At 34.0% G+C, this 25323-nt stretch overlaps 1 protein-coding gene across 2 annotated transcripts; it reads left to right on the forward strand.

Annotated features, from left to right (window-relative positions):
* The first annotated feature begins 106 nt into the window (after positions 1-106).
* Positions 107-25323, forward strand: LOC150109023 (methylated-DNA--protein-cysteine methyltransferase-like). Of its 2 annotated transcripts, none has more exons than XM_090405106.1 (4): positions 107-305; positions 4782-4883; positions 11014-11171; positions 24868-25323. In XM_090405106.1, the coding sequence occupies exons 2-4, from the start codon at positions 4831-4833 to the stop codon at positions 25137-25139; spliced, it is 483 nt and encodes a 160-aa protein (XP_090261232.1). In that variant the 5' UTR covers positions 107-305; positions 4782-4830; the 3' UTR covers positions 25140-25323. The 2 variants fall into 2 exon arrangements, with proteins under 2 accessions (XP_090261232.1, XP_090261223.1); XM_090405097.1 differs by having other exon boundaries at positions 109-305; positions 4682-4883.

Below are 25323 nucleotides of genomic sequence, written 5' to 3' on the forward strand. Positions count from 1 at the left end.
TGAAGAGCGTACTTGCTCTTCGGTTACTCTCAAACCAATAAACAAAGTATAGATGGCGCTCAACTCTTATACTAAAAGATATAAGAGGCAAAAAGTTCAGGCAAATTAGTGTTGCTATGAATGAATTCGATTAGAAGTTTTGGTTTTAGTTTGATATATATAGTTTTGTTGACAGTGTAATTAATTCATATTGGAAAGTAGTGGTGAATAGATAGATCGCTAATTTTTAGCGAAAAGTTGAAGAATAATGACAATTTGTTAAAGTAGCGTCCATTAGAAAGTTTATTTAAAAAGCGTTTACACAAGTAGGTGTGATTAAATTACTTTATTTATCATACATAGAACGCTTGAAAGATCTAATGAACCCTTGTGTAAATAACAATTGCATGGATTGATTAAAAGTTTACGGTCCTATTATTTCAAAGGAAATTAGTATTAGAAATTGAAAACGCATATTATTGAGATATTCAATATTGTTACCGTCATATGATGATGGTGCTTGAGTTCTTGTTTCAGGAGGAAATGTTTTAATTTTTCTCTTTCAGACATTTTTTAAAACATATTTAGACTGTTTTCTGGGATATTCTCTTTTTGCTTCGCAAACAAGAATGATACTGAGTACAGGGATATAGCTAAGCGGCGGTGGTTCGAATCTAGCGTAATGCTGTCATGCCACATCAAAGACCAATGCATTCCTGTTTTGTTTACCCGCTTTTCTGTGCTTTTTTTATTTTTTATTCTACATTCAGAGTTCTAGGTTCGTTAATGAAGCCAACTTAGAGGCTTTTTTCTTTCGCTCAAGTTGCGGAATTTATCAGGATTCGTTAACTCGAGAACCCTTCTTCATTAAAAAAAAAAAAAAAAAAAAAAAAAAAGTACCTCCGAGTTTCATTTCAGTTAAAACAAGTCAAATATCTATTTTTATTAATGTGAAATCGTAATACGTAAATTATCAGTTATAAAAAACAATTTATTATATAGAAAAAATGTACTCTTTTAGAATTAGTTTTATTCTTTTATTGCTCTTTTTATAGTTTTATGAAAAATTTACAATATAACTAGCATTGCTTTAAAAATGCTAACACTAAACAGCATCAACTGGTGTATGTCAATTGTTCCAACTTATTTACAGAATACTTATAAAAAAAATTGTAACTTTAACTTCCGTTGGGAAGTTGAAGAATCAGCTACTCATAGGGGAAAAAACAAATAAAAAAAAATAAAAACAGACAACACTGGGTAGTGCTATGATTCTAAGATAGAGGAAAATGATTTTGGTTTGAAATCAAGTTTGTCTCTAAACTGCAGTGTTTTTGAATACAGTTTCAACTGGTTGTTGACTGTCTGTAATGCTGTGCTAATTGTGAATTACAACTAAAATAAAACAATTAGAATTTATAGAATTCACTTGCAAAAATTCATCATGTGTGCTCAATATAATAGCCTGTGTCAATAAAGCATAACTTTTATATTTACTGTAATAAATTTTTGAAATATTTTGAATCGCTGAAGTCCTGTGGCTTGGCAAGTTCTAAATATCATATTGGATAGAAAGGAGGAAAAATTATATATATATATATATATATATATATATATATGAATGACTTCATTTTCAAACAACCATTTGCTGTTTGGAAATGCTTCCCAAGAATACTGATCTCTTTTCCTAGCAAAATGGGTGCAGTGGCAGGAACTTCAATGCTTACCAGTTGGATGTTGTCAGAAACTTAGATGAATTTTTATGTGCAGTTTTTTTTTTTTAGGGGGGGGGGAGAATGATATTTTACCTCCAAAAGCATTGTTGTTAGAGGGATGGTTTTTTTTTAACTACTGCCTTTATACGTCATCATTATCATCTTAGAAAATATCCCTCTTTTAAAAACTGAGACTTAAGAGCAAGAATTCATCATAAAATATTATTACCAGGATATTACAATTGTTTAATTTTAATGTCTTATTTTTAAAATTTTTGGCTAAGTTTCATAGCCATTGTCAATACAATTATAGGAAAACGCACAAAAAAAAAAAACAATTCAATTGAAGGAATGTGATGTTATGTACACTGTTGGCTACAGGAGAATAGCTCAATTTGCATTAATGGATATATTATAAAATTATATTATTATATATTATAATAATTATGACTGTCGTCCTATCCCTCCTCAAGAAGAAATTACCAGAATTTGTATTCCATATGTTAAAGAACTTTCAGAAAAAAATGGTAAGACTACTTTGACAGATCAACTTACAAGTTTCTTTCTATCCAGTTCTCAAACTTAATACCTTCCTTATCTCACCTAAGACAAATATATCCTGGAATTTATATCATCCCCTGCTCTTGTGGCTTATGTTATATGCACAAACTGGTCATTCTGCACAAATTCATCTTGAAGAATATCAGGAATACATTTACTTAAAGAACCCAATAAATATAGTTGAGCAAGCCACACATTATCTACAAAACACAGGATTCAGTGGAACAAAACCATGTTACACAAAAGTTATTTTCTTCTGGAGAGACTTTACAAAGAAAGCTGTGAAGCACACATTCACAACCCAAACCTGAACAAAAGTGATTTGCATAAAACTTTCTTAATTTTTGGAAGTTACACTGACTAATACTCACCATTTATGTTCTTTAATTTGTAATTAATTCTTTGTTTATATTTAAAAATAATTTATTAACTAAATTATTTTATTGTAATTTATTTTGAATAGCTATTAATGCAGATGGAGCTATTCTCCTGCAGCCAATAATGGTAACATACTTTCAAATGAATTGTTTTGTTTTTGCTTTTTTTCCCCAATAATTATATTGACAATGGCTATGAAACTTAGCCAAAAATTTTAAAAAATAAAGACATTAAAATTAAATGCACATGATTCTGGTAATATTTTACTAGATAATATGGATAATATTTTATGATGAAAATTTTCCTCTTTATGGTAAAAAATGCTTATTGTGTGATGCAGATCACACCAGCCTTGCCATGCTAGCAAATTCTCTGCTTGATTATTATGTGTGACACCTCCAGGGAGTCCAAAGACTCATCGAAGGAGAGTGTACCAACAGCATCAAATGTTTGATGCCTTCCAACTACTAGCCGTGCTCAAACTTGCTTAACTTTTTGCTGAGCCATTAGTAGCAGAGGCTCTACCAATTGACCAACCTTTGATAACTCATTTCCTCTGAACATGCTATCATCTGGAATCGTGATTTCTTTTTTAAGTCAATTTCACACTCACTAGCAGTTGCAGAACCTCTAACATACCATAAGATGTATGGAGGAAGAGTGGGTACTGATGAATAATTTGTGTACACGCATCTAGGATATTCTATTCTGTGAAGTTCCTTAGTTAGTTTGTGGATATAGGATGGATGATTATCATCTATATCAAATTGCAGTTTGTTTTTCTCTTTCACCCTGTAGTCACTACCAGTACTCCTGTATTATATTCAAGTATTTTGCCTATCATTGCTCTTCAATAATTGTTTTTCCTTCTTATTTGTATTATTTTTTTACCCATAGGTATTAGCAATCTCTCTCTTGTTATTTTCATTTGCAAAATTATATTCATAAAACTCCACAGCACAGACAACCCAGAATTTCTCATAATATGTATACAATATAACATTCTGTATATTCTTTTTCAGTCATAGTGACAAAGTTTTTGTCTGAATTAGGAGGAAAAAAAACAAATCTACAAACTTTCCATAGCTTTCTTTTTCATCTAGAGTAGTGTTTCCCAAAGTGTGATATCTATATCTTCAGAGGTACTTGAAAAGTCACGGGGTGGGGGAGATATGAGATACTGTTATTATTATTTTTTTTTTTTGATTGCTATTTTTTGTTGTTGTGGATAAGTGCAGGATTGTTATGTAATTAATTTTTCAGTAACTAAGAAATATAATGGAAGTTTTTAACCAAAATGTCTCTTGGCATGTATCAAGACCTCTGTTAAGACTGTGTCTGGTATTGGCATGATCACATTCTGACTACATGGTATAAAGCATTTGCTTAAAGGTTTTAAATTTGAATAGCTCAAGCCATGTAGTCTGAACCCACCACTAAATTCTATAATGTATATTGCATTCCTATAACTAAAAATCATTTAATAATTAAAAAATGTTTCATGCATTTGCAATTTATTTTAAAGCATATGTTAAAAAATAAACACCTTTTATAATTATTCCTGTTTGAATGAAATATAACTTCTTTCATATTGCCTTTCCCTTGGGGGGGGGGGGATTATGCCAGTGTTACTGAGATTTTAAAAGGGGGTATGTAAGTACTGAAATTTGGGAAACGTTGATCTAGAGTAGTGTAATAGTAACCACATTGACCAAAAATTTCTGAAAATAATTAATCTTGTATCTTTTAAATGCTCTGATCATTTGTTGAAATACGAATACTTTTGCACACTCAAATCTCTATTTCACAGTTTGCCACTATTGGTATAGAGCATGACAAATATTTCTCATTCCTGAAGCACCTAATAGTTGCTTATAAATTGAGTATATTTAGCTTCTGTTGTGTTGTTATGCAGAATGTCTTCATATATAGTTTAATTTATAGTGAATTTATTCCGGTATTGAGAATCAAGTGTTTATACATTTAGTTAATTGAGCTATTTTTGTATGTTTTCATATATTTATTTACTTTATTTTATTTTTTATTAGTGAGTGAACAGAAATTATCAAGTATATCAAATAAAATTAAATCGCATTTGAGAAAAAAATGTATTTGTCGACATGGCCCTACCAATTCTTATTTTGTCAGGAGTCCTGTTGGTGATATTGAATTCATATGTTGCCCAAGTGGATTACATATGGTTAGACCGAAAGCCAGCATTAATGATGAGACATTTTCACCTAATATGAAGTAAGTTATTTTGATTTGTTCTTTATACATCATAATTTTTTTCATTATTTTCTTATACTCTAATACTTAGTTTTAATCAACATTATTTGATTAACTATGATACAAAATTTCTTACTGTCTAGTCAGATTAGCACCAAACATTTTGTTGCTTTGTATTAATTCGTGGATTTTGACAGATTTCAGAAAGCTCTGCTTCTCAAAGACCACATTAGGGAATATTTTTATGCAAGCATGCTATTCATGTTCAGCTGAAAACTAGCTAGATTTTAAAGGAAGAGGCCTGAGAGCATTTGAATTGTAGGCCAAAGGCAGACCTAAACTTTGAAATGTTGTGCCTTGATCTTTTGTAAATATATTCAGTTTGAATTCAAATAGTGCTAAATAAAATAATCCTAGTTTCAGTACATGAAGTTCATGGCATTCATAACTTTCAGTGTAAACTACCTTGGTATTGCATTAGTTAAAAATATCAATCTCCAGTCTGAAATATTTTTTGTAATGCTCGTTATATATCTGATAGCATTGTTTTTGATTTTCTGGATACTAAGGCAACTGATGTCATTAGCCCCCATATACAAGTAGCCTATATCATGAAGCTATTTCACATGCAAACTTTGTTTGCTTATGCTTGGATAAACGATGAAACCAGAATATGATTTCTTGGCATCTTTAATTTATATTATAACCAAGAAAAAACTTTCAACGTCTATCTCTGGTAGACACCTTTTGACTACTTGTATATGGGAAATATATGAGTTCTGCATTACTTCAACCTTCGCATCTGGTTGATGATTCAGGAGCCTAAAGTCCTTTTTAGGACTTCCAGGGTAAGAAATGGCAATGCTGTAGCCAATGAAGTTTTAACTGAGGCTCGGCTATTGCCGTTACCCAGCCATGACTAGAGCTTTTAGCTCAATAACATCCCATCCACACAGATTTTCTTCATTCAGATGACGGGATAAAGAGTCAAGGACTCAGTCCATCGCCCAGTTCTTTTAAGAAAGACCTTCGTATCTCTTCTGGGTTTGACTCCCAACTGATAGTATGTTAAGTCGGGGAAAAACAAAATATTAAAGAAAATTACGTTTTCACTCGGACTTAACATCGTTCACACTATCTTGAAAGAATTAATGATTTATCAGAAAATGAAGAAGCACTTGTATAGAAATCTTAGTTTAAGTTTATATCTTATCTTATTTTGTAATGTGAAATTTCATTATATTATTGGTGTATAGCTGCTTAGTCTCAAATACTATGTAAATAACTAACCATTTTGCTGGGTGTGAAATAATAACCAAAATGTGAAATGGCCGACTTCCGAAACATGTAGTGAGTGTACAGGTATATCTGTTATGTAGCACGGGGCCTTCCACCACTACACTCTATAAGTTATGAGAGGATTCCGCGTGCGGCGCTAAGTGGCGTGTGACGTAGAGAAAGCATGACGTAGATAATGACGACGAAAGAGAAAAGTGGCGCGGCATTTAAAAGGAGATATAACGCTGCAAACAAGGTTTTTTAGATGTTTTCCTGCTGCTGTATTCCTGTGCTCTCGGAAGTCCAACTGGTATGGAGCCTTCACGTGGTCTTCCTTTGTTCAAGGAAGTTATGACCAGGGAGTTTGCCAGTCGGATAAAAGCCCAGCAGATCATGATAGTGGAAAACTTCAGAAATCTTCCAATATGAAGTATGGAGAAAATCGTAAAGAGTATCCAGAAGAAGTGTGAAGTAAAACAGTCATACAAGGTAGATACCTGACGAGATACTGAAGCAATCAAAGTAGCGTACCAGCAATTGGTAAGGTGAAAATTTATGTCTTCTAACTAGTGGAATTGAATTAGAAGATTTTATTGTATGTGCTACGAGAGACTCTTTGAACTGTTATTAATAAATTTAAGAAAGAAATAGAATATTGTCTCATGAAATACCTTGAGAGAGAGAGAGAGATTTATAAGTGTTCTTAATTAGGTCTGAGATGTATGTAAAATTGAATAGGATTGTTAGAGAAAGTTGTGAATGGAATTTGATAAGTATTAAGAGTGAAATTTGATTGATTAGAGTAGTACAAAGAGACTAAGTGATAAAGTGTTATTAATTTTGTTTCCCAGATAGAAATTCCTGAGAAGGATAGATAACTGTATGTAAGAGTGCTAATGCTGTACCTAATTTTAGTTGAATGATTAACTCAGTGTTTCTAAGTGTATTATATGTATTCTACTTGTAATTAAAATGTTTTGTTTAAATATAAATGTTGTCTTGCCTGTACTTAGATCCTACTGCACTTGCTCATAAAATCTAGCAAACCACAAAAGACGGGAAATTATATAATATTGGGTCATGATTGCAAGTTGGAAAATTATAGCTGAGAAGAGTGAATGCTGACTGTGTTCTGACTCCTTGGTCATACATATTTGGTATAATCTAGGATTCAGGGTGGTGCAGCGTAATTAAATAAATTTTCTCTGAGTTTAAATAAAGAGTTGGAACCAGTGCTGAGACAAAGAAATAGGCATCTGCCATTTGTATTTTTTTTGTCTCACAAAACAACAGCTTCACTCTTGTCAGGGATTCGGCCAGTATTAAGTAAAGTGAGACAGACATTAGAGGTAAATGGTATTGAATAAGTGATAAGAAAGGAATAACTAAGAATTATTAAGTGAAAGATAGAAATAAGTGTTATATGTGTACTAGAGATAAAAGAGGGCCCCTAAAACATAAGAGGACGACACAACAAGTATTTATTAATGCTCTCATCATTGGATTTGCTTGCCTCCTGGAGAGTAGATGCTACATCTGGTGACAGGTTTGTCTGTCACTGGGCAGAATCACTTCTGAATCTCTTGTACAGGAGTGATTCAGATCAGGAGTAATGAGTTTAGTAATGATCTTTAGGGTCACTTACTGAGATTTAGAGTAATCTTGTAGATTACTCAGAGTTGGAGAGGTATCACCACACATAAACATACATGGGTGGGCTGAAAAGTTCTCAACCATAAATGGCAATGCTATCAGTAAGATTTTTTTTTTTCTTTCTAAGTTGGTGCATCTGTCATAAGCATCCGTGTGAAATTGCAATTTGTTCTATCAAGTAGTTTTTTTTTTTTATACAGCTGTTGGAAGCCAAAGTGTTGTCTGCATCCCTTGAAATGGATAAAATTGAGTATCATGTGGTTATAAAATTTGTTGTAAAAAGAAGGTTTAATGCCAAAAGAAATTCATTCGAAGTTCATAAAAGTTTATGGGCACTCTTCTCCTTTTGTTTTCAACAATTAAGAAATGGGCTGCCGAGTTTAAACGTGACCGTACCTGCCTTGAAGATGATCCATGTGAAGGACGTCCAAAAAGTGTAACAACACCAGAGATCATTGATCAGTGCAAGATATGGTATTGGATGACCGGCGAGTCAAAGTCCGTGAAATTGCTGAGACTAAAGGCATTTCAAAAGAACATGTAGGATATATTTTGGATGAAGAATTGCAAACGAAAAAGCTTTGTGCAAGATGGTGCTGCGCTTGCTCACAGCAGATCAAAAATGCACTCACATGAAAATCTCTGAACAGTGCTTGGAGCATTTTAACAAGAATAAAACTGATTTTGTGCATCAATTTATTACTATTGATGAGACTTGAATTCACCATTACACACCAGAATCGAAACAGCAGTGGACAGAAGCTGGTTGTTCAGCGCCAAAGAAGACAAAGTTGGTTCCATCAGCAGGAAAGGTCATGGCATCGGTGTTTTGGGATGCTAAAGGCATTTTGTTTATTAATTATCTTGAAAAGGGTAAAACAATAACCGGGGAATATTATTCCGATCTTTTAACCAGACTAGACGAAAAAATTCGTGCAGAAGAAAAAAAAGCATCTTCAATTAGGACTTGCAGATCTCACTGAGAACCAATACAGGGACAGGATAATGGTAATTTAGCAGTCTTAAAGGAGATTATGTTGAAAAATAAAAATAATTCTGAAATTATAAATTCATTTTTTCATTGTTAGGCCGAGAACTTTTCAGACCACCCATGTACCTCCAGTAAAGGTTGAAACAGCCTGGGTGGTGGCCCTTCCCATAATGCATAGCATTATACATGTATATAAGGATGTGTGTGTGCCTTGCACTATTGAATACTAAGGCAATTGATGTGAAGTCATTAGCCTCTGTATACAAGTAGCTCAGTCATGAAGTTACTTCATGTGCATACTTTGTTTGCTTACACTTGGATAAAAGATGAAACCAAGAATGTAATTTCTTGGCATCTTTAATTTATAGTATAACCAAGTGAAAAAACCTTCAACAAAAGTTAAGATTGGAAATAATGCTGAAAAAGAAGAACCAATAAATGTACTTAGGTTTTCTGCTATATTATACTCCTAACACTAAAAAAACCTGTATTATATAGAAGCCTAGCTATTTCAGTAAATTTGTGATTATTATTTTTGAGATATCTCCATGGAATCAAAACTCATCATGGAAGATCCACACTCAACACTTTTCACACAATACCTATCTTATCTCTCCGTAAACTCATTCATCAAGACACTCATAACTACTTGTAGAAATCTATTCTACACATTCACCATTCTCTAAGCAAAAACTCTAGTCTGCACACTCTTACACACACCTTCAATCTATCCTTACAGGGAACATTCCACAGACCTGTCATTAGCTTGGTAAAAACTAGTTGTAAAAGGTAAACTAGTTATGAGCTTGCCATGTAGATAATGAGTTAAGTATTCGGTAGTATTTATTTTAAGAATAAGTGAGGAGAGTAATTAATCTTAATCTTGCAATTAATCTTAAATTGCAGAAGCAATTAGATTGTCATTTTGCATGTTTTATTGCATATTGAGCAGTTTTTATAACCACAGATTCTGATCAGTGTAATAAATGTTTTCATTTTTTTTTGGAAATCAGTAATGCTGACCTCAATTTCAGGGATATCTTTAATTATATAACATGTAATGATATTTCAGTAGTTGGATTTTTATTTGTTGCTAGCTTACAGTCTGATGTAAATATTCTATCATCATTGCAATATTCCAATAATAACGTTTGGTTAGACAGAATTTTAAAAAATGCATAGGAATCTAATTTATCAGGCATCCAGATTGATAGTTAAATTTGTAAACCATGATATCGCAGTGTAGTTTGCAGTACATGAACATGTTTATATATTGATTGCAGCATATGAAGTTAATTTCATTTGGGACTTATACCTGAACTCTTCCAGCAAGACACTTGTTTTTTACATATCAGTTTGTACATTGTTCCTTCATGATAGCAGTTTGACATTTGCCAAAATATTAGAAATGTTAATTAATAATTAATGCTTAGTCTGTGTTGTTGTTTCCTTAAAGAGTACCACCATACTAAATACTTTAGACAAGATAAAGCCTCTAACTTTTAATTTGTATTTTAATATCAGAAGAAACTGGCCTGATGAAGTTTCATATCAACAATTTTCCTGATATTTTTTATCAAAAGAAACAGATCGTGAAATTAGCCCAAAAGATACCTAATATAACTTTAACAAGAAAAATTGATTTCTCACAACTGGCAAAATTAAGTGAGACTAAAGAGAGGAGGACAAACTTGTAAAACTTCAGTTCACAACCATCGCATACTGAATGATGTTAAAGTGGTAAACAATCTTGCTGCTAATCTGATTCATTCAACTGCTGTTGAACCCTACACAGTGTTATAAAGAATTTTAGAAGAAAGCTTACTATTCAAATTCCTTTTTTTCTTCAAGAAAACATTTTCAATCAGTCCGGTAATGTGTATTTGATGGCTTAAATTTTTATGTGAGGTTTTGTGTTATGTATGTTAATACTACATTATTCAGGAAAATATTTATGTACAGTAAAACATCATACATGGAGTTATGTTCCTGAAATATCTTGGATGGTGGCAAATCCACAATACACAAATATGATTTGGGGGGTGGATAGGATCTGCAAAAGTTGAAGAACCTGATACTAGTTTTAGTAGTGTTCTATTTCTACATTGCTGATTGGTCCAGTGTTTTTCAGGAATATAAATCTGAAATGTCAAGTTAACCATATGTTTCTATTTTCAATGTATCATATTCATTATTTATATGCTTATGCATGGCCATAACATTTTTCAGTGCAGAGGTTGAATTTATTACACAGTTATGGAATGACAATGGATACACTTACAAACCTGCCCTCCAGTGTATAGATTGGCTGAAGGTGTACTTCAAAAATCCCCATAATCTTCCCATTATAATTCCATCAATATGTGCATCAGTTCGAGGTGCATCTGGTAAGCCTAACATTTTTTTAAAATCATTTTCAGATAATTCATTTTCATATATGTTGGCTTTTTTGGAATTTATTAATTAAAAAAATAAAATTTTTGCAGTAAGTATCAGTGATAAATGGTAAGTGTTTGTGTACAAAAAGTTCAGGAAACTTTAGTTTCTAAAATTTGTTTATTTTATTATAACATAGGAGATTTCTGGCACAAATGTATATGACAACAAATTCTCTGAAACTGTTACTAAAGTATTTGTGGAAAGTTTTTCTCTTGATTACATTGTATGCTTGACAAATTATATTCTTGTTTTAATCCTATACCAAGCATAAGAATGAAGTAATTTCACATCTATCTACTTGTATATAGAGGCTATTGATTTCACATTAATTTCCTTAATATTCCATAATGCAAAAACGTTATAGGAAGGGTCACTACCCAGGTTGGTTTAGACTTTGATTGAATTTACTTCATGCTTATGCTTTAGTATGAGATTAAACAAGAATATAAATTCTTGTCATATAGACTGTATACTATGTATATAGTATACACAGCTGAGTGTTCTGTTATTGCACCAACATTATAGTTTTCACCTGTTTAAATTGGAGATATAGTTTTGTGTAATAAATTATATAATAATCAGCAGGTTATTAAAGGGATAAAAATCCTATGTTGTTATATAGCCAGTAAGTGAAACTCAAGATCGAGAACTACAATCTATGAGTTTCAATGCCGAAAAACTATCGGCGAAGGCAATTCGAAGCAAAGGTGGAGCAAAATCTCCTAGGAGCTGTGTTTTACATTATGAGAGAATATCAAGAATTGTGAGGGAGCTTGCTCCACCTTTGCTTCGAATTTCCTTCGCCGATAATTTTTCGGCATTGAAACTCATAGATCGTAGTTCTCGATCTTGAGTTTCACTTACTGGCTATATAACAACAACATAGGATTTTTATCCCTTTAAATATCTATTAAGTTGCCAGAAAAAAAAACTAGCCATTTGGCATTTCATATATACACGTGGGCTGTTCAATAAGTAATAAGACTAATTTTACTGTGGCGAAACCACTCATCACAATATTAATTTCTGTGGAATAAAGAAATGTTGCTATTATGTCTGGCACATCAGCCCGTATACGCCATCTATCAGAGGTTGATAGATGGCGTATACGGGCTGATGTGCCAGAGTGTCACGTGACTAAATGCAAGCTTGTTTCGCCGCGCCTATGAGGTGGGACCAGTCTTCGAAATGGAAGCGTCCTTGGAACAGCGTTATGCGATTAAATTTTGTGTGCGTTTGCAAAAATCGGCATTGGACACTTTTAACATGATACGTGAAGCTTTCCACGATGAATCAATGTCAAAGGCAAGTGTTTTTCGCTGGCATAAAACTTAAGGAAGGAAGGAAGGCAAAATGTGGAAGATCTTGAACGTGAGGGAAGATCTTCAACGTCCATCACAGAGGCGATTATCATCAAGCACGTCAAAAGGAAGCGTCCATTGCTGAAGAATGGCTTCTTATTGCACCACGATAATGCAAGGCCACATATTGCTGGTTGTGTAGTGGACGTTTTGCAGAAGAACAACACAGATATCCTACCACACCCTCCATACAGATCTCGCACTGTGCGATTTCTGGCTGTTTCCTCGGCTCAAGAAACCACTAAGAGGCTGCCATTTCGAAAGCAACAAAGCATGTGTAAAAGCTGCGGAGGCGGTTTTGAAAGAACTCTCGAAAAACAGACTTTCACATGCGTTTAAGATAAACGTTGCATCCAACGTTTATCTTAAACACAATCTTTATCTTATTTTAAGATAAAGATTGGACGCAACATTGGGACAAATGCATTGCGTCTCACGGTAGTTACTTCGAAAAAGACCATGTAAATGATGATGATTAAAGGTAATCTGTTTTCTGTATAAATATAGTCTTATTACTTATTGAACAGCCTACGTGTTTTTTTTTTTTTTTTTTTTTTTTTTTTTTTTTTTTTTTAGTTCTCGTGTCTTTCAATTTGTGTAATTAGTCAGTGAAAAAAAAAAAACTTCTCTAATGTTCTTTCATGACAAACAAAGTTTCATGATTGTATTTATCTGCATCTATATAAGGGTTTAAGGGAATTGGAGCTTAGCAAACATTTTATCTGAATGATCAATCCCATGCATAATCAGATAATTTGTAAAAAAAAAATTCCAGCATTACTTAACCCATTCACATCAGAGAGAGAGAGAGAGAGATCTAACCTCTCACTGCCCCAATGGCCTTCTGGTGGAACTAGAGGAAACACAGCGCTCTGCCTCATTTTTGTGTTTGTGCCTTGGTTGATGTGCCACATTGTTACCGATTCTTCAATTGAAATCAAAGCTGTAAGTAATATTGGTGAGTAGGTAAGTGACGTTGTTAGTAAAAAGAAAGAAGTTATTTGGTAAGGTGACGCTATAATAAAATATGCTATTGATGAGCAAGTTAGAACTTCGAGTTTTCTTGGTGCAAAAATTAAGAATATAAAGGAAGCAATTCAAAAACAGAAGAGAAAAGTAAGTGAAATCGTAGTTGTAGTTGGCACTAACGACTTAACTGGCGATAAATTCAGTATAAGAGAGGACATGAAATGGTTGTTGGAAGAGTGAGAAAGTGAAAATCATCAATATTTTACCTCCCTATGATAAAAATGAATTAAGAAGAAGGGCTATGATGGCAAACGATTCGATGTGTAGGCTGTATAGAAGAAATGGATGCAAGTTTTTGGATGTGTGGACTGAGTTTGAGGGAAGATTGGATTTTTATAAGAGGGACAGCTTACATCTGAATGCGTTTGGTATCAGGAGTCTAGAAAAACTAATAACTGACATGAGACCTAACACAGAGAGTCAGGGAAACTTATAAAGGGAGGAATGGTGTGAATGTGAGTGTAAGAGCGACAATGTTATATAACTGTGTTAATGATGGGAATGGGCTTTGTTATGGAAATGTTGACTAGGAGAGAATGATTTTGGCTTTGTGTTCATCGGGTTCGGACCCATTAAACATGTGCAAAGCCGTCTACATATATAAAGCTTTAGAAAAGAATATGTTGGATTCTGAATATATAGAGATTTAAGTAATTATTATTTGCTTCAGAATCCAACATCTTCCATCACATAGGCTAGACTTGTAAATATTATTTAATGTAAATCACTTGTTTATAATTTAATATTCATATAACTACCTTTAACTTTATTTGATATTTAATCAAGGATATATGTGTTAATAGTAATAAAACTCAGATTAAAATATTATTAAGCTATTTTATTTATTACTATGTTAATATAGAATTTGTATTTGATATTTTAACTGCACATTAATTGAAATATAAATATTCTTTATTTATTCCTACTTGTAGAAGTTTAACGTTATGCAGTAGCTCAATTTTATTATATTTTGTTTTGTTGTCATGGAGATGTATGTAAGTGAGTGAGCGCGAGTTTGGAACAGTGCGTGAGGGAGAATGCTGAAGGTTTACTGAAAAGAGTTTTAATAAAAGAGAGCACAAGAACAATTTAGGTGGGAAGAATGGATATATAAGCGAGGAACGCTGAAAATTAGAGAAGAGATCGGAAGAGAGAATTGGCATTCGGTTGGAATCAGAGGATATTCTACTTCAGCGTTCGGGAATCAGAGTGCGGTAATAGCGAGTCGGCGGGTCACTCAAGTAACTAAAGTCCAGTAGTCGAGAAGCGGTTAGCTAATAAGCTAGAATAACAATTATAGCTACTGAAGACAGCTGAGTGACTAATGAATGAATAGTGATACTGTAGTTGAGATTTAATTTCACGGCCGATCTTTCAAGGACACACGGAATCTTGAAGCATAGCACAGTATAACTAGAGAATAAGTAGAGGCTGTAAAGTTGAAGTTTACCGATAGCTGTGTTTAGAATTATAGTGCCTAAAGATTAATTGAATGCCGGAGGAATGAACAACTGTGCATATAAAACTTCAAGTCAAGGAATTAATGTGTGTTACCTTAATTCATAAGTGATCAGTAGTACTTCATGCAAGAACGTTTGATTATGTGTGTTGTAACTGTTGATTAATTCAGTTATTGCTTAGAAGGTTTATTTTAATGCCATTTATTGTTTAAAGTGTTTACAGTTACAAAAAGTTTGTGTGTATAAGTAGATGAAGAAAGAAGATTATCGGTAAGAATATTCCAACCATTAATATTCCTATGCAGAGATGTGAGTGTGTTTCTTCCTAGAATTTCCCTATACTAACAGTAATTATTGTGGAGATTAGCTGAAGTGTAAATTTAAAAGTGTTTGCTTGTAAAGAGGTGTTACTGCGATTTTATTGTATTTGGAACTTAAGGAACTGTGAGAAGACTGTATTAGAGATAACAGATTTACCATTGTCTGAGTTTGTATGACTTTATTATCAGAAAGGCTGAAGTGATTATAATAACTTATTTAGTGATTTGATCTTAAGTGTAAATTTTGTGATTCTAAAATTAAATGTTTGTTTTGTTAATCAAAAGTTGTATTTTGCCTGAATCTCTTTTACTGCACCATTCATAAAATATTCGAACCAAAGCGGGTAAATTAAGTAAGTTAAATATACTCGGCCAGTATATATAATAACAACATATAAAGGAAAGGTAGTTGAGAGTTGGTTTTTCTTCGATTCTTGAACTAATTCAGATATAAAGTGGTGCAGTCTTTAAATATAAATTTTCTTTATATTTGAATTAGAAATCAACTTGCAACTTATCAACTAGTTAAGAACATCGTAAATAACTATATATCGGAACCAAAGTATAGATTGAGAAGAAATAGGATCCAACAAATAGATATATGCAAGTTGTCCAACGGTGTCAAGCATACTGCAGACAAGTCTATACAAAAGAACAAACAGGTAGATTATATATCTGTACACAAATGCTAGGAGTATTAGAAACAAAGGGTTAGAGTTTGTTGCCTTAGTCAATATGTTGTGACCTCAGATTGTAGGTATTTGTGAGACCTGGCTATCACAATCAGCTACTAACTGGTATCAAGTGTAAAGAGTACAGTATTTTTAGGAAGGATAGGAGAGGAGGGGACGTACTGCTAGTGATGTCAGATTGGTATCCAGTTAGAGTTGAGACCTATGATTGTAGTAGTAGTACTACTACTGACAATATTTCATGCGGCAATGAGTTTGAAGCCATCTGGTGTGAGGTGGAATCTAACAAGATCAATTACATAGCTGGATATTCTTACAGACCTGGTGGATCGGTTGCTAGTGATGAAGAAATGCATTGCCAAATAGAAAAGATGAGTGCGAAAAGAGTAATCATAATGGGGGACTAATTATCCAAATATTGATTGGGTAGCAGTAGAATCTCATGAGAAGAATGAAGATGCATTTATTGAGCTTTTGCGGGACAACTTCCTGAAGCAACACGTGACAGAAGGAACTCGAGGTCAAAAGGTGTTAGATTTCATTATAGCATCAGTTAAATGCCCTGTGACATAACTATTCTACCGCTGGTTGGTGATCATGCAGTACTCACTTGGGAAGTGAATAACTTTATGAATGTTCTATTCAGAAAAGGTTACATGCTGAACTACAAAGCAGGAAATTATGACCAACTGAGGAGTTATTGAATTCAGTGGAATGGGATCAGTTGCTGGATGGAAAGAATATCGACAGTGCATAGGAAGCATTTAAAGAATACTTAAATGATGCGATATCAGAGTGTGTCCCGAGAGTTTGAAGAGCAAATTGGGTAGGAGTCAAATGGATGTGCAAAATCTCATTGAGCAAGAGATTCGTAAGAAAAGGACGATGTGGAAGGAACACTGTGTGCATAAGGAAGATGTCCGTTATGAACGTTATAAGCAGCAGGCTAGAAAAGTCACAACTGTCGTATACAGAAAGCAAAGTCCAAGTATAAAAAGAAACTGGCTCTGCCTGCTAAAGACAACTCACAAGAATTCTATCGATACGCTGCAAGTAAAAAAAAAAAAAAAAAAAAGAATGAACATGAAAGAATAACTCTTCTAAATTCAGATGCAGAAGAGGTTGTTCAGCTAATGAGTACCCATTTTGTTAAAAGCTATCAACCTGGTGTATGCAGCATTGAGCTCACTGCTACCTCTTCACTGGATGAAGAAACGCAGGTGTATGAGGATGAGGTTTCAGAGCTGTTGCACAAATTGAATAAGAATTCACAATAGGGACTAATGGGATATCAGCATGTGTGCTAGGAGAGTGTTCAGCTAAACTGGCTGTTTAATGAGTCTCGGAACAGGGAAGATTCTGCATGAAAGGAAGGAATGTATGGGAATTCCATTGCACAAGGGTGGTGCAAAGACCAATGTATCCAACTATTGACCAATTAGTATCTCAGGAGTGGTGGTGAGGATTTTGGAGAAAATTGGTTAGGGCTTGCATTCAGAAATGGGTTGACAATGAATCTCTACTTTGTAATGAACAACATAGGTTTATCTGACTAACAGATATCAAAAAGTGGTATACAGGGGATGTGAGTTTGCAAGATTTAAGGTAACAAGTGGTGTACCACAAGAGTCGGTGCTTGGTCCACTGTTATTCAATCTGTTCATTAATGATATTGGGAAGGATTTGACAAGCGTCATACAGCTATTTGCTGATGATGCAAAGATGGGTAAGAGAATCAGGAATGCTGTGGATATGCAGTAATTGCAGAATGATTTGAACAGACTGGAATTATGGAAATGGAAAAATGGGTGTCAGTAAATGTAAAGTCTTTCACTTTGGCATGATTAGCTATCCAATGTTGTATTATATTGGTGGGATTATGCCAGAAGAACCTGATGAGGGTAAGGATCTTGGAGTGTTAGTAGATAGGAACTTGTAGTTCAGGGGCCATGTAGCAAAGATTGCAAATACAATCAAAAGATAATAGCAATGCTGAAACGAACATTCACATGTAAAGATAAGGATGTCATTTTGCCTCTTGATAAGATCTCACTTGGACTATTGTGTGCAGGTCTGGTTTCCATTGCGATTCTAATATATTGGAAAAAGTGCAAAGGAGAGTGTTAAAAATGATATCAGGATTGTGGAATAGTGATTACGAAGACAAGTTAAGAATTTGTAGACTGCAGACATGAACAAACCGAAGGAAGAGGGATGATATGATTGAGACTTACAAACTTCTGAACAGGTCATACAGGATTTCAATTTATGGAGGGTGGGGAAAGGACAAGAGGGCAGCCTAGAAAGGGTTGAGGGCTAGATTTTTTCTCTCAGAGGGTAGTGTGTGTGATTGGAATGGATTGCCATTGGATGTTTTGAGTGCAAGCAGTGTGAATGAATTCAAGAATAAGTATGATAGCCAATGTGTGTAGTATGTGGTCTCCCTCGATGAATCTCTGACTCCCTGAGGTCTCTATTAATAATAATAATAATTTGGTTGATATATATGAATTAATAAAAGATGTAAAATATGCAAACCATCTGTAATGAGTAAATACGAGAATGGCAGATATTAAGGAAAGAAAGAACTGCTGCGAATAGAAATATTTTCATTATTGGCAAATGAATTATTAATAATTTACATTTGTAATATTATGTGTGTGTGTGTGCGTGTGATATAAGTTGCTGGGAAGAGTGACTAATGCGACCCTCTGAACGCTAAACATGCATATTTGCATTTATAATGGCATAATTTAAAAGCAAAACCAAAAAAAAAAAAACTTTGAGGTTTGGGAAAGAGATTTGTTTGCAAAATATAACTAACTAACTAACTAATAATAAAAATACAGCTGTGTATACATTACTGTTATTGGGGGGGAGGTAATCCAACGAGTTAATGTTGATCTGGTGATTCATCTAGGCTTGGCAGGAATACATGTGGATTGATGCAGCAGCATATCATCTTGTACAGTTTGTGTATTTATTTTCGGATCGGGGTTGACCACAGATAGCGAACCTGCAGTTAAGGGGGAATGGCTGTGGGAAAACTTTCAAAATCTCTCTCTAATCCAGAGTATTTTAGTAATAAGGTGTGACACCTTTTGGCTACTTGTATATGGAAATATGATTTCTGCATTACTTCAACCTTGATATCACTTCTCAGTCTGGCTCTCACTGATGAGACCTCAATAAAGGTCAAAATTGGTCTGGATAGTGACCCTTCCCATAACAGCATTATGCATGTTCGTAAGGATATGTGCTTTGCAATATGGGATACTAAGGCAAGTCATGTGAAACCTCTGTATTTGAATTGCCCAGTTGTGAAGTTACTTCACATGCAAACTTTGTTTGGATAAAGGATTAAACCAAGAGTATAATTTCATTTTAGAGCCGATAAAGGAAATGCCACTGTTATTTTAAACCAAACCACTTATTTAGAAAAAATGAATCTGCTAGTCTCGGACAATAATACATACCAACTCATTAACTACAACCCAACCAATAGAATAAAAAAGAAAACAGAGAAACTACTTAAATCAATTACCACATGGCCTGAAGATACAGTCAAAAAACTATTTCTGCACTACACTTGTTTCCCAAGAATTTACAGGTTACTGAAAATTCACAAACAAAACACACCCTCCACCCAATAGTCGAAGGGATAGATAGCCCGAATTATCACTTAGCCAAGAAATTGGTGGCAACACTCAAGGAGTTGGTAGATCATTCCCCCTCCTATATCAGAAACACACAACACTTTATAAACATTATCAAAGACATTATGTTAGAAAAAGATGATTTTTTAGTCAGTTTTGACGTCTCTGTCCTCTTTACAAATGTCCCAATCAATGACACAATCCTTCTTTTACAGAACAAATTCCCTCCAGATATCACAGTGCTCTTTGTGCTGTATTACGTTCTGGTTATTTTGTATGGTAAAACGCTTTCTATCTACAAAAAGAAGGCACAGCCATGGGCTCGCCATTATCCCCCCTATTGCTAACTTTTATATGGAACATTTTGAGCAACACGCTGTAGATTCCTCTTGTTTAAAACCCAAAGTCTGGCTTAGATACATTGACGATGTTTTCGCAATCTGGTCTCGTTGCCGCTAGACACATTCCTTAGCCACCTAAACAAACAACACATACAGTTCACAATTGAGATTGAAAAATACAACACACTTCCATTTCTAGATACACTTGTTACACGTCTTCCTTCTGGCAATCTTTCCTTCACTGTTTACCGAAAACCGACACATACTGGCCAATATATACACATAAACTCCTACCACCACCCAACACAAAAACTAGATGTCATTAATACTCTAAAAAACAGGACTCTGAAGATCTGCTGCAGTGAACAAGCATTGAAAGATGAATTTAAAGTTATCAACAATACTTTTCAAAAAAATGGTTATAGCCAAAACACTGTTAACAAAATTCTCTACAAGACCCCAATAAAAAACAAAAACAAACCAGAATACAATAAAACTATAACCATTCCTTATATTAAAGGGACATCAGATAAAAATAAACAGAATACTACAAAAATACAACCTCAAAGCCACCTTTAAACCTCCTGCAAAATTAAAAAACCTTTTTAACTCATCCAAAGACCCACTGGCCCACCCTGGAGTATACTGTATTTATTGCACCTGTAACATTCCATATATAGGGGAAACAGGACGCACAATTCCTATCAAACAAAAAGAACATAAAAGACACATTAAATATAATAATTATGGTGAAGCTGGCTTTTCTGATTATGCCTTGAATACCTTACATAGAATTGACTGGAAAAGCACTAGTTGTCTACATCACACCAAAACATGGTATGAATGAAAATTTAAGGAAGCCTGTGAGATTATTATCAACCACTCCAATCTGAACAATAATGGTCTAAAAATCCCAAACATATGGTAGGCACATATTTGGCCCACGGAACCTTTCTCTCTAAGAGTAACTATAAACAGGACTATAGATAATCCAGGATCCTAAATCAAAAATAACATTTGTAATGCTAAAAATAGGACATCATTGTTACTGAAAGAAAACTATCTGTAAGAAAGAATATTTATTCATGTTATCATAAATAGAATTTAGCTCGATGTAGTTTCTAAATAATTAATACCTTTGATCAAATCATTGTTTCTCTAGCTTACCTGTATGTACTGTAACTTAGCTTGTCCATATGATGATCTTAATATGAAGATCGAAACGTCAATAAATTAAAAGAGTTATTAATAACATGGTTGTCAAGTCCATAATTTCTAAAATGAATCTAATCACCGTGCAACACTAAAAGAAAGAAGAAAAAAATATATAATTTCTTTGCATCTTTAATTTATAGTATGATGAGCTGTGTGTATGACAAAAGGAACCTCCTAGATGAGTCTGTGACCCCATGGGGTCTTAACACAGTGCTGGTGAGGTGGGAAAATGTAACAAAAGTGGTAAGGTGGGGTCCCACAACCCATCCAAATAATGTAGTGTATTATAGAAATCCATATCTTTTTAATCAATATTAGTGGATTCTTCCTCGCAGTCTTGTTCTGTATCAGACTCATGGTTACTAATTCTAAATCAATTTCACTATCATCATCATCTGTGTTAAATGGCTCCTCGTCTGTCAAAGCGTCATCTACAAGTTGACGTATAAGTAAAATCTATAAGTAAAAAATAGATATTATTCTCAAAATACCCTCTAAATATTTACAAAAATGTATTTGCTTATAGTTGGTATGTAAAAATATAGAAGACAGAAGTAACGATAATATTTTAGTAGAATATACATGAAAACAACTTATGTTTCAGAAGCAAATATAGTTTCACTTTTGGTAATGTGGGGTCTGGTGGACTCCACCACACTTTACACCTCTGCACACTAAAACTTGTGCTTCCTCGCAACAGCCTGTCATCTATGGCGTCAAGTAGTGGGTTACAGGAGGGGAAGCTATACCGAGGCATGATTCACTGCCACACGTTAAAAAGTTATAGTCAATTTATAATCTTTGGGGTCTGTGACACCCCCACCTTACTAACCGGGTTAAGATAATAATAATAATAAAGATGTGTGTGCTTGCATATAAAATTTGTGATCAGTTCAAATTGTATTTGAGATTTTTAATACCATTAAGGCAAATATTAATTTTACAAATAAAATTCTGTTGAAAAAGTTGCAACTAATATGCCCTGAAAATTTTGTGAAAGAAATTGCTCCTACCTGATATAGAAGCAACCTACATACATATGATATTACGCTACCCAGCTTAAATGTGTTAAATTAATGGTGCAGGAAGTTTTAGAACAGTATGACCTAATTACAGTGCCAAATTAAAAGCACAAACACAGAAGCAAATGAGAACTATATTTGTTACCTCATCCAGTCTTTTATGTATTAGACCCACTGGTTTTTAGGGATTAAATAACTTGGCTTCTTATAAACCCAAGCTTGGTGAATGGTGGCTAATCCTATCTCCATTTGCTGTTAGTTGGTGCATATATTTTCTGGCTGATTTGTCATATCATGAGGGACTTGAGTTTTGGGAATGAAATTCAAACCTACCTGGGCTGTGATGACCACATCTATATATGCACTTCAGGCAATCTTTTCTGATGATCTTTAAAGCTATTACACCAGTAAATTAAGAGCTGTAGATACTTATAGATTTGAGTGTTTAGCTTGCATATTTTTGTTGCTAAGTGTTGTGTTAAACCAAACAGTTTTTTGCATGTCTCTTGTTAGGAAGGGAGAGAGAGCTACACAATGACAATAGAAAAAAAAAAAAAAAACCAGTAACATACATTATTTATTATTTTTTGACCTCCATGGAGTCATAACTCATTGTGAGTGGTCAATACAAAGTCTGTTGTACCACTCCTTAAACACATCACTATTTGCATTTTTGCCACCCTCTCTGGGAACTCCTACCAACTTCTTGCCCTTTTACTCACTATTTCCTTCCGTAACTTCCAGGGATGTTCCCTTGTCCTTGTTTTAATCCCTTTTTCTGCTCTATGAAAAATCTCAGTATTAATCCAATAGCAACCCTTCAACAACGTAAATGTCTCATTCATATTCCTCCACCCCTTTGTCTTCTATCTACCAAACTCTGCAATCTGCACACCCATAGTCGATCTTCATAGTCAACATTGTATGGTCCTGATATCATTTTTGTTATTCTGTTCCTGTCTGCACGATGAAGTGACCTCTCCATCCCCCTTCAAATCCCAGTAACCAGATCTGAGCACAGAAATCCAGATGTGGTCGGATCAAAGAATGAACTAGTGTGGAACAAGGAAAGCTTGAAAACCAAAACTGAATAGAATAGAAATAGAAAGACAAAACATGAAGAGAGTATTGATTAACTCAAGTAGAGAAGTTTGAAGTTGCCTATAGGTAAAAAAAAAAAAAAAAAATTCTGTTGAAAGTTCTTAAGAAGTAAATCAGCCACATACCCTTAGAATGCAGAGAAAAATGAAAGCTCAGTTGTGTAAAAAGCAGCTAAAATATCATGGGAAGTTTTTGAAAGGAATACAGATGGTGGTACATGGTTATAGAAACTGTCAAAAAAAAAAAAAAAAGCTTGAAAATGGTGGATGTCATATTAAGTGATTGCGCATGGAAATGGGGATGCGAGTTCAATGTTGCAAAATGTAAGGTTTTAAAATTTGGAAAACAAGGATTGGATGCAGAATTTAATGCTTGGTGAGAATATATTGTTGGAGGTAGAGGAAATAAGAGATTTGGGGGTGATAGTGGATAAGGATCTAAAATTTAGGGGACACATTGCCAAAATTGTGAAGACAACAAAAAGACTTCTGGGAATGATGCTGAGGACACTGACGTGCAGAAGTAGGGAGATTCTTGTTCCATTGTATAAGGCTTTGATTAGGCTACACATGGACTATTGTGCCCAGATTTGGTCACCTGGTTTTCAGAAGGATGAAGATATGTTGGAAAGGGTCCAAAGGCGACTGACTGAGGTAGTTTCTGACCTCTGGAATGTCGAGTATGAGGAAAGATTTGAGAAGATGTAATTTGCAGAGTCTGGTGGACAAGAGGAAGAGGGGAGATATGATAGAGACCTACAAGTTGGTAAGGGATTGTTATAGGATTAGTGGTGGAGAAGTTCTACAGAGAATAGTGGGAGATCAGGGGAGAACCAGAGGTCATCCCTGGAAACTGTATAAAGAGGGTGTGAGTAGGGGAGTGAGAGGCAGGTTTTTTTCGTGCAGAGTTGTGAATGATTGGAATGCCTTGCCCAAGAGTGTGGTGTTTGCAAGGAGTTTGAGTGTGTTTAAGACACGGTATGTTGAGATGTCTGTGTGTGTGATAAAAGGACCTCCCAGATGAGTCTTTGACTCCAATGAGGTCTTGGGGTAATAATAATAATAAATATCACAAAGGGAATTGGAGGTGATAAAGTTGAAATAAAGATATTCTGGATGTGTAAAAACTACTTTGAAAAATTATTTAATATGATAATCAGCAATTTGTAGGTGGGATTCATGTAGTATTGTTTCTCTTTTGTGCAAGTCAGGCAGATTCTATATATGTTTGTATTCCTAAGCAAGTATGAGTGGCATTTTCATATTTTTGGACTAATTAAAAGAACTATTTTTCATTAAGAGTATTTCATTTTATATGCATTTATTAACATTTAATTGTTTTATTTGGGTAATCTAGATATGGCACTTTTTTTTTTTCTTCATTAAAAAAATTCAGTTTGCTAAAATGTCATTAAAATCGTGTAAATTATGCATTTATCTTTTTATAGGGTCATATCGAGAAAAGGCTTGGAAGACTTTAATAGAGAAAGTACCTTTAGGTACTACTGTCACATATGGTCAGTTAGCTAGGTTGACAGGTAATCCTGACAGTGCTCAAGCTGTGGGTTCTGTTGTGAAAAATAATCCAATTCAGCTAATAGTTCCCTGTCATCGAGTGATTAAATGCAACAGAACACAGCAGCTGTACTGTAATGGTACTCAAAATAAACTTAAAGAATGGCTCTTAAAGCATGAAGGAGTAAAATACATTTATACATAATCATCTTTGTAATAGAAATATAGTTGTATTTAATGCTTAATTTTTGATGCTCAGTTGATGTTGGGATATGTAGGAAAATAAGATGTTCTATATGTATACCTTTATATTTTGTAGGTTCTTTTTCTATAAAAGAATAAAACCTTGAACTACACTGTAAAAAATAAATAAAATTCTAGAACAATCA

The sequence above is a fragment of the Typopeltis vanoorti genome, chromosome 2 (genome assembly GCF_054136105.1).
Source record: "Typopeltis vanoorti isolate ZY-2024b chromosome 2, IOZ_Tvanoo_1.0, whole genome shotgun sequence".
Lineage (NCBI taxonomy): Eukaryota > Metazoa > Arthropoda > Arachnida > Uropygi > Thelyphonidae > Typopeltis > Typopeltis vanoorti.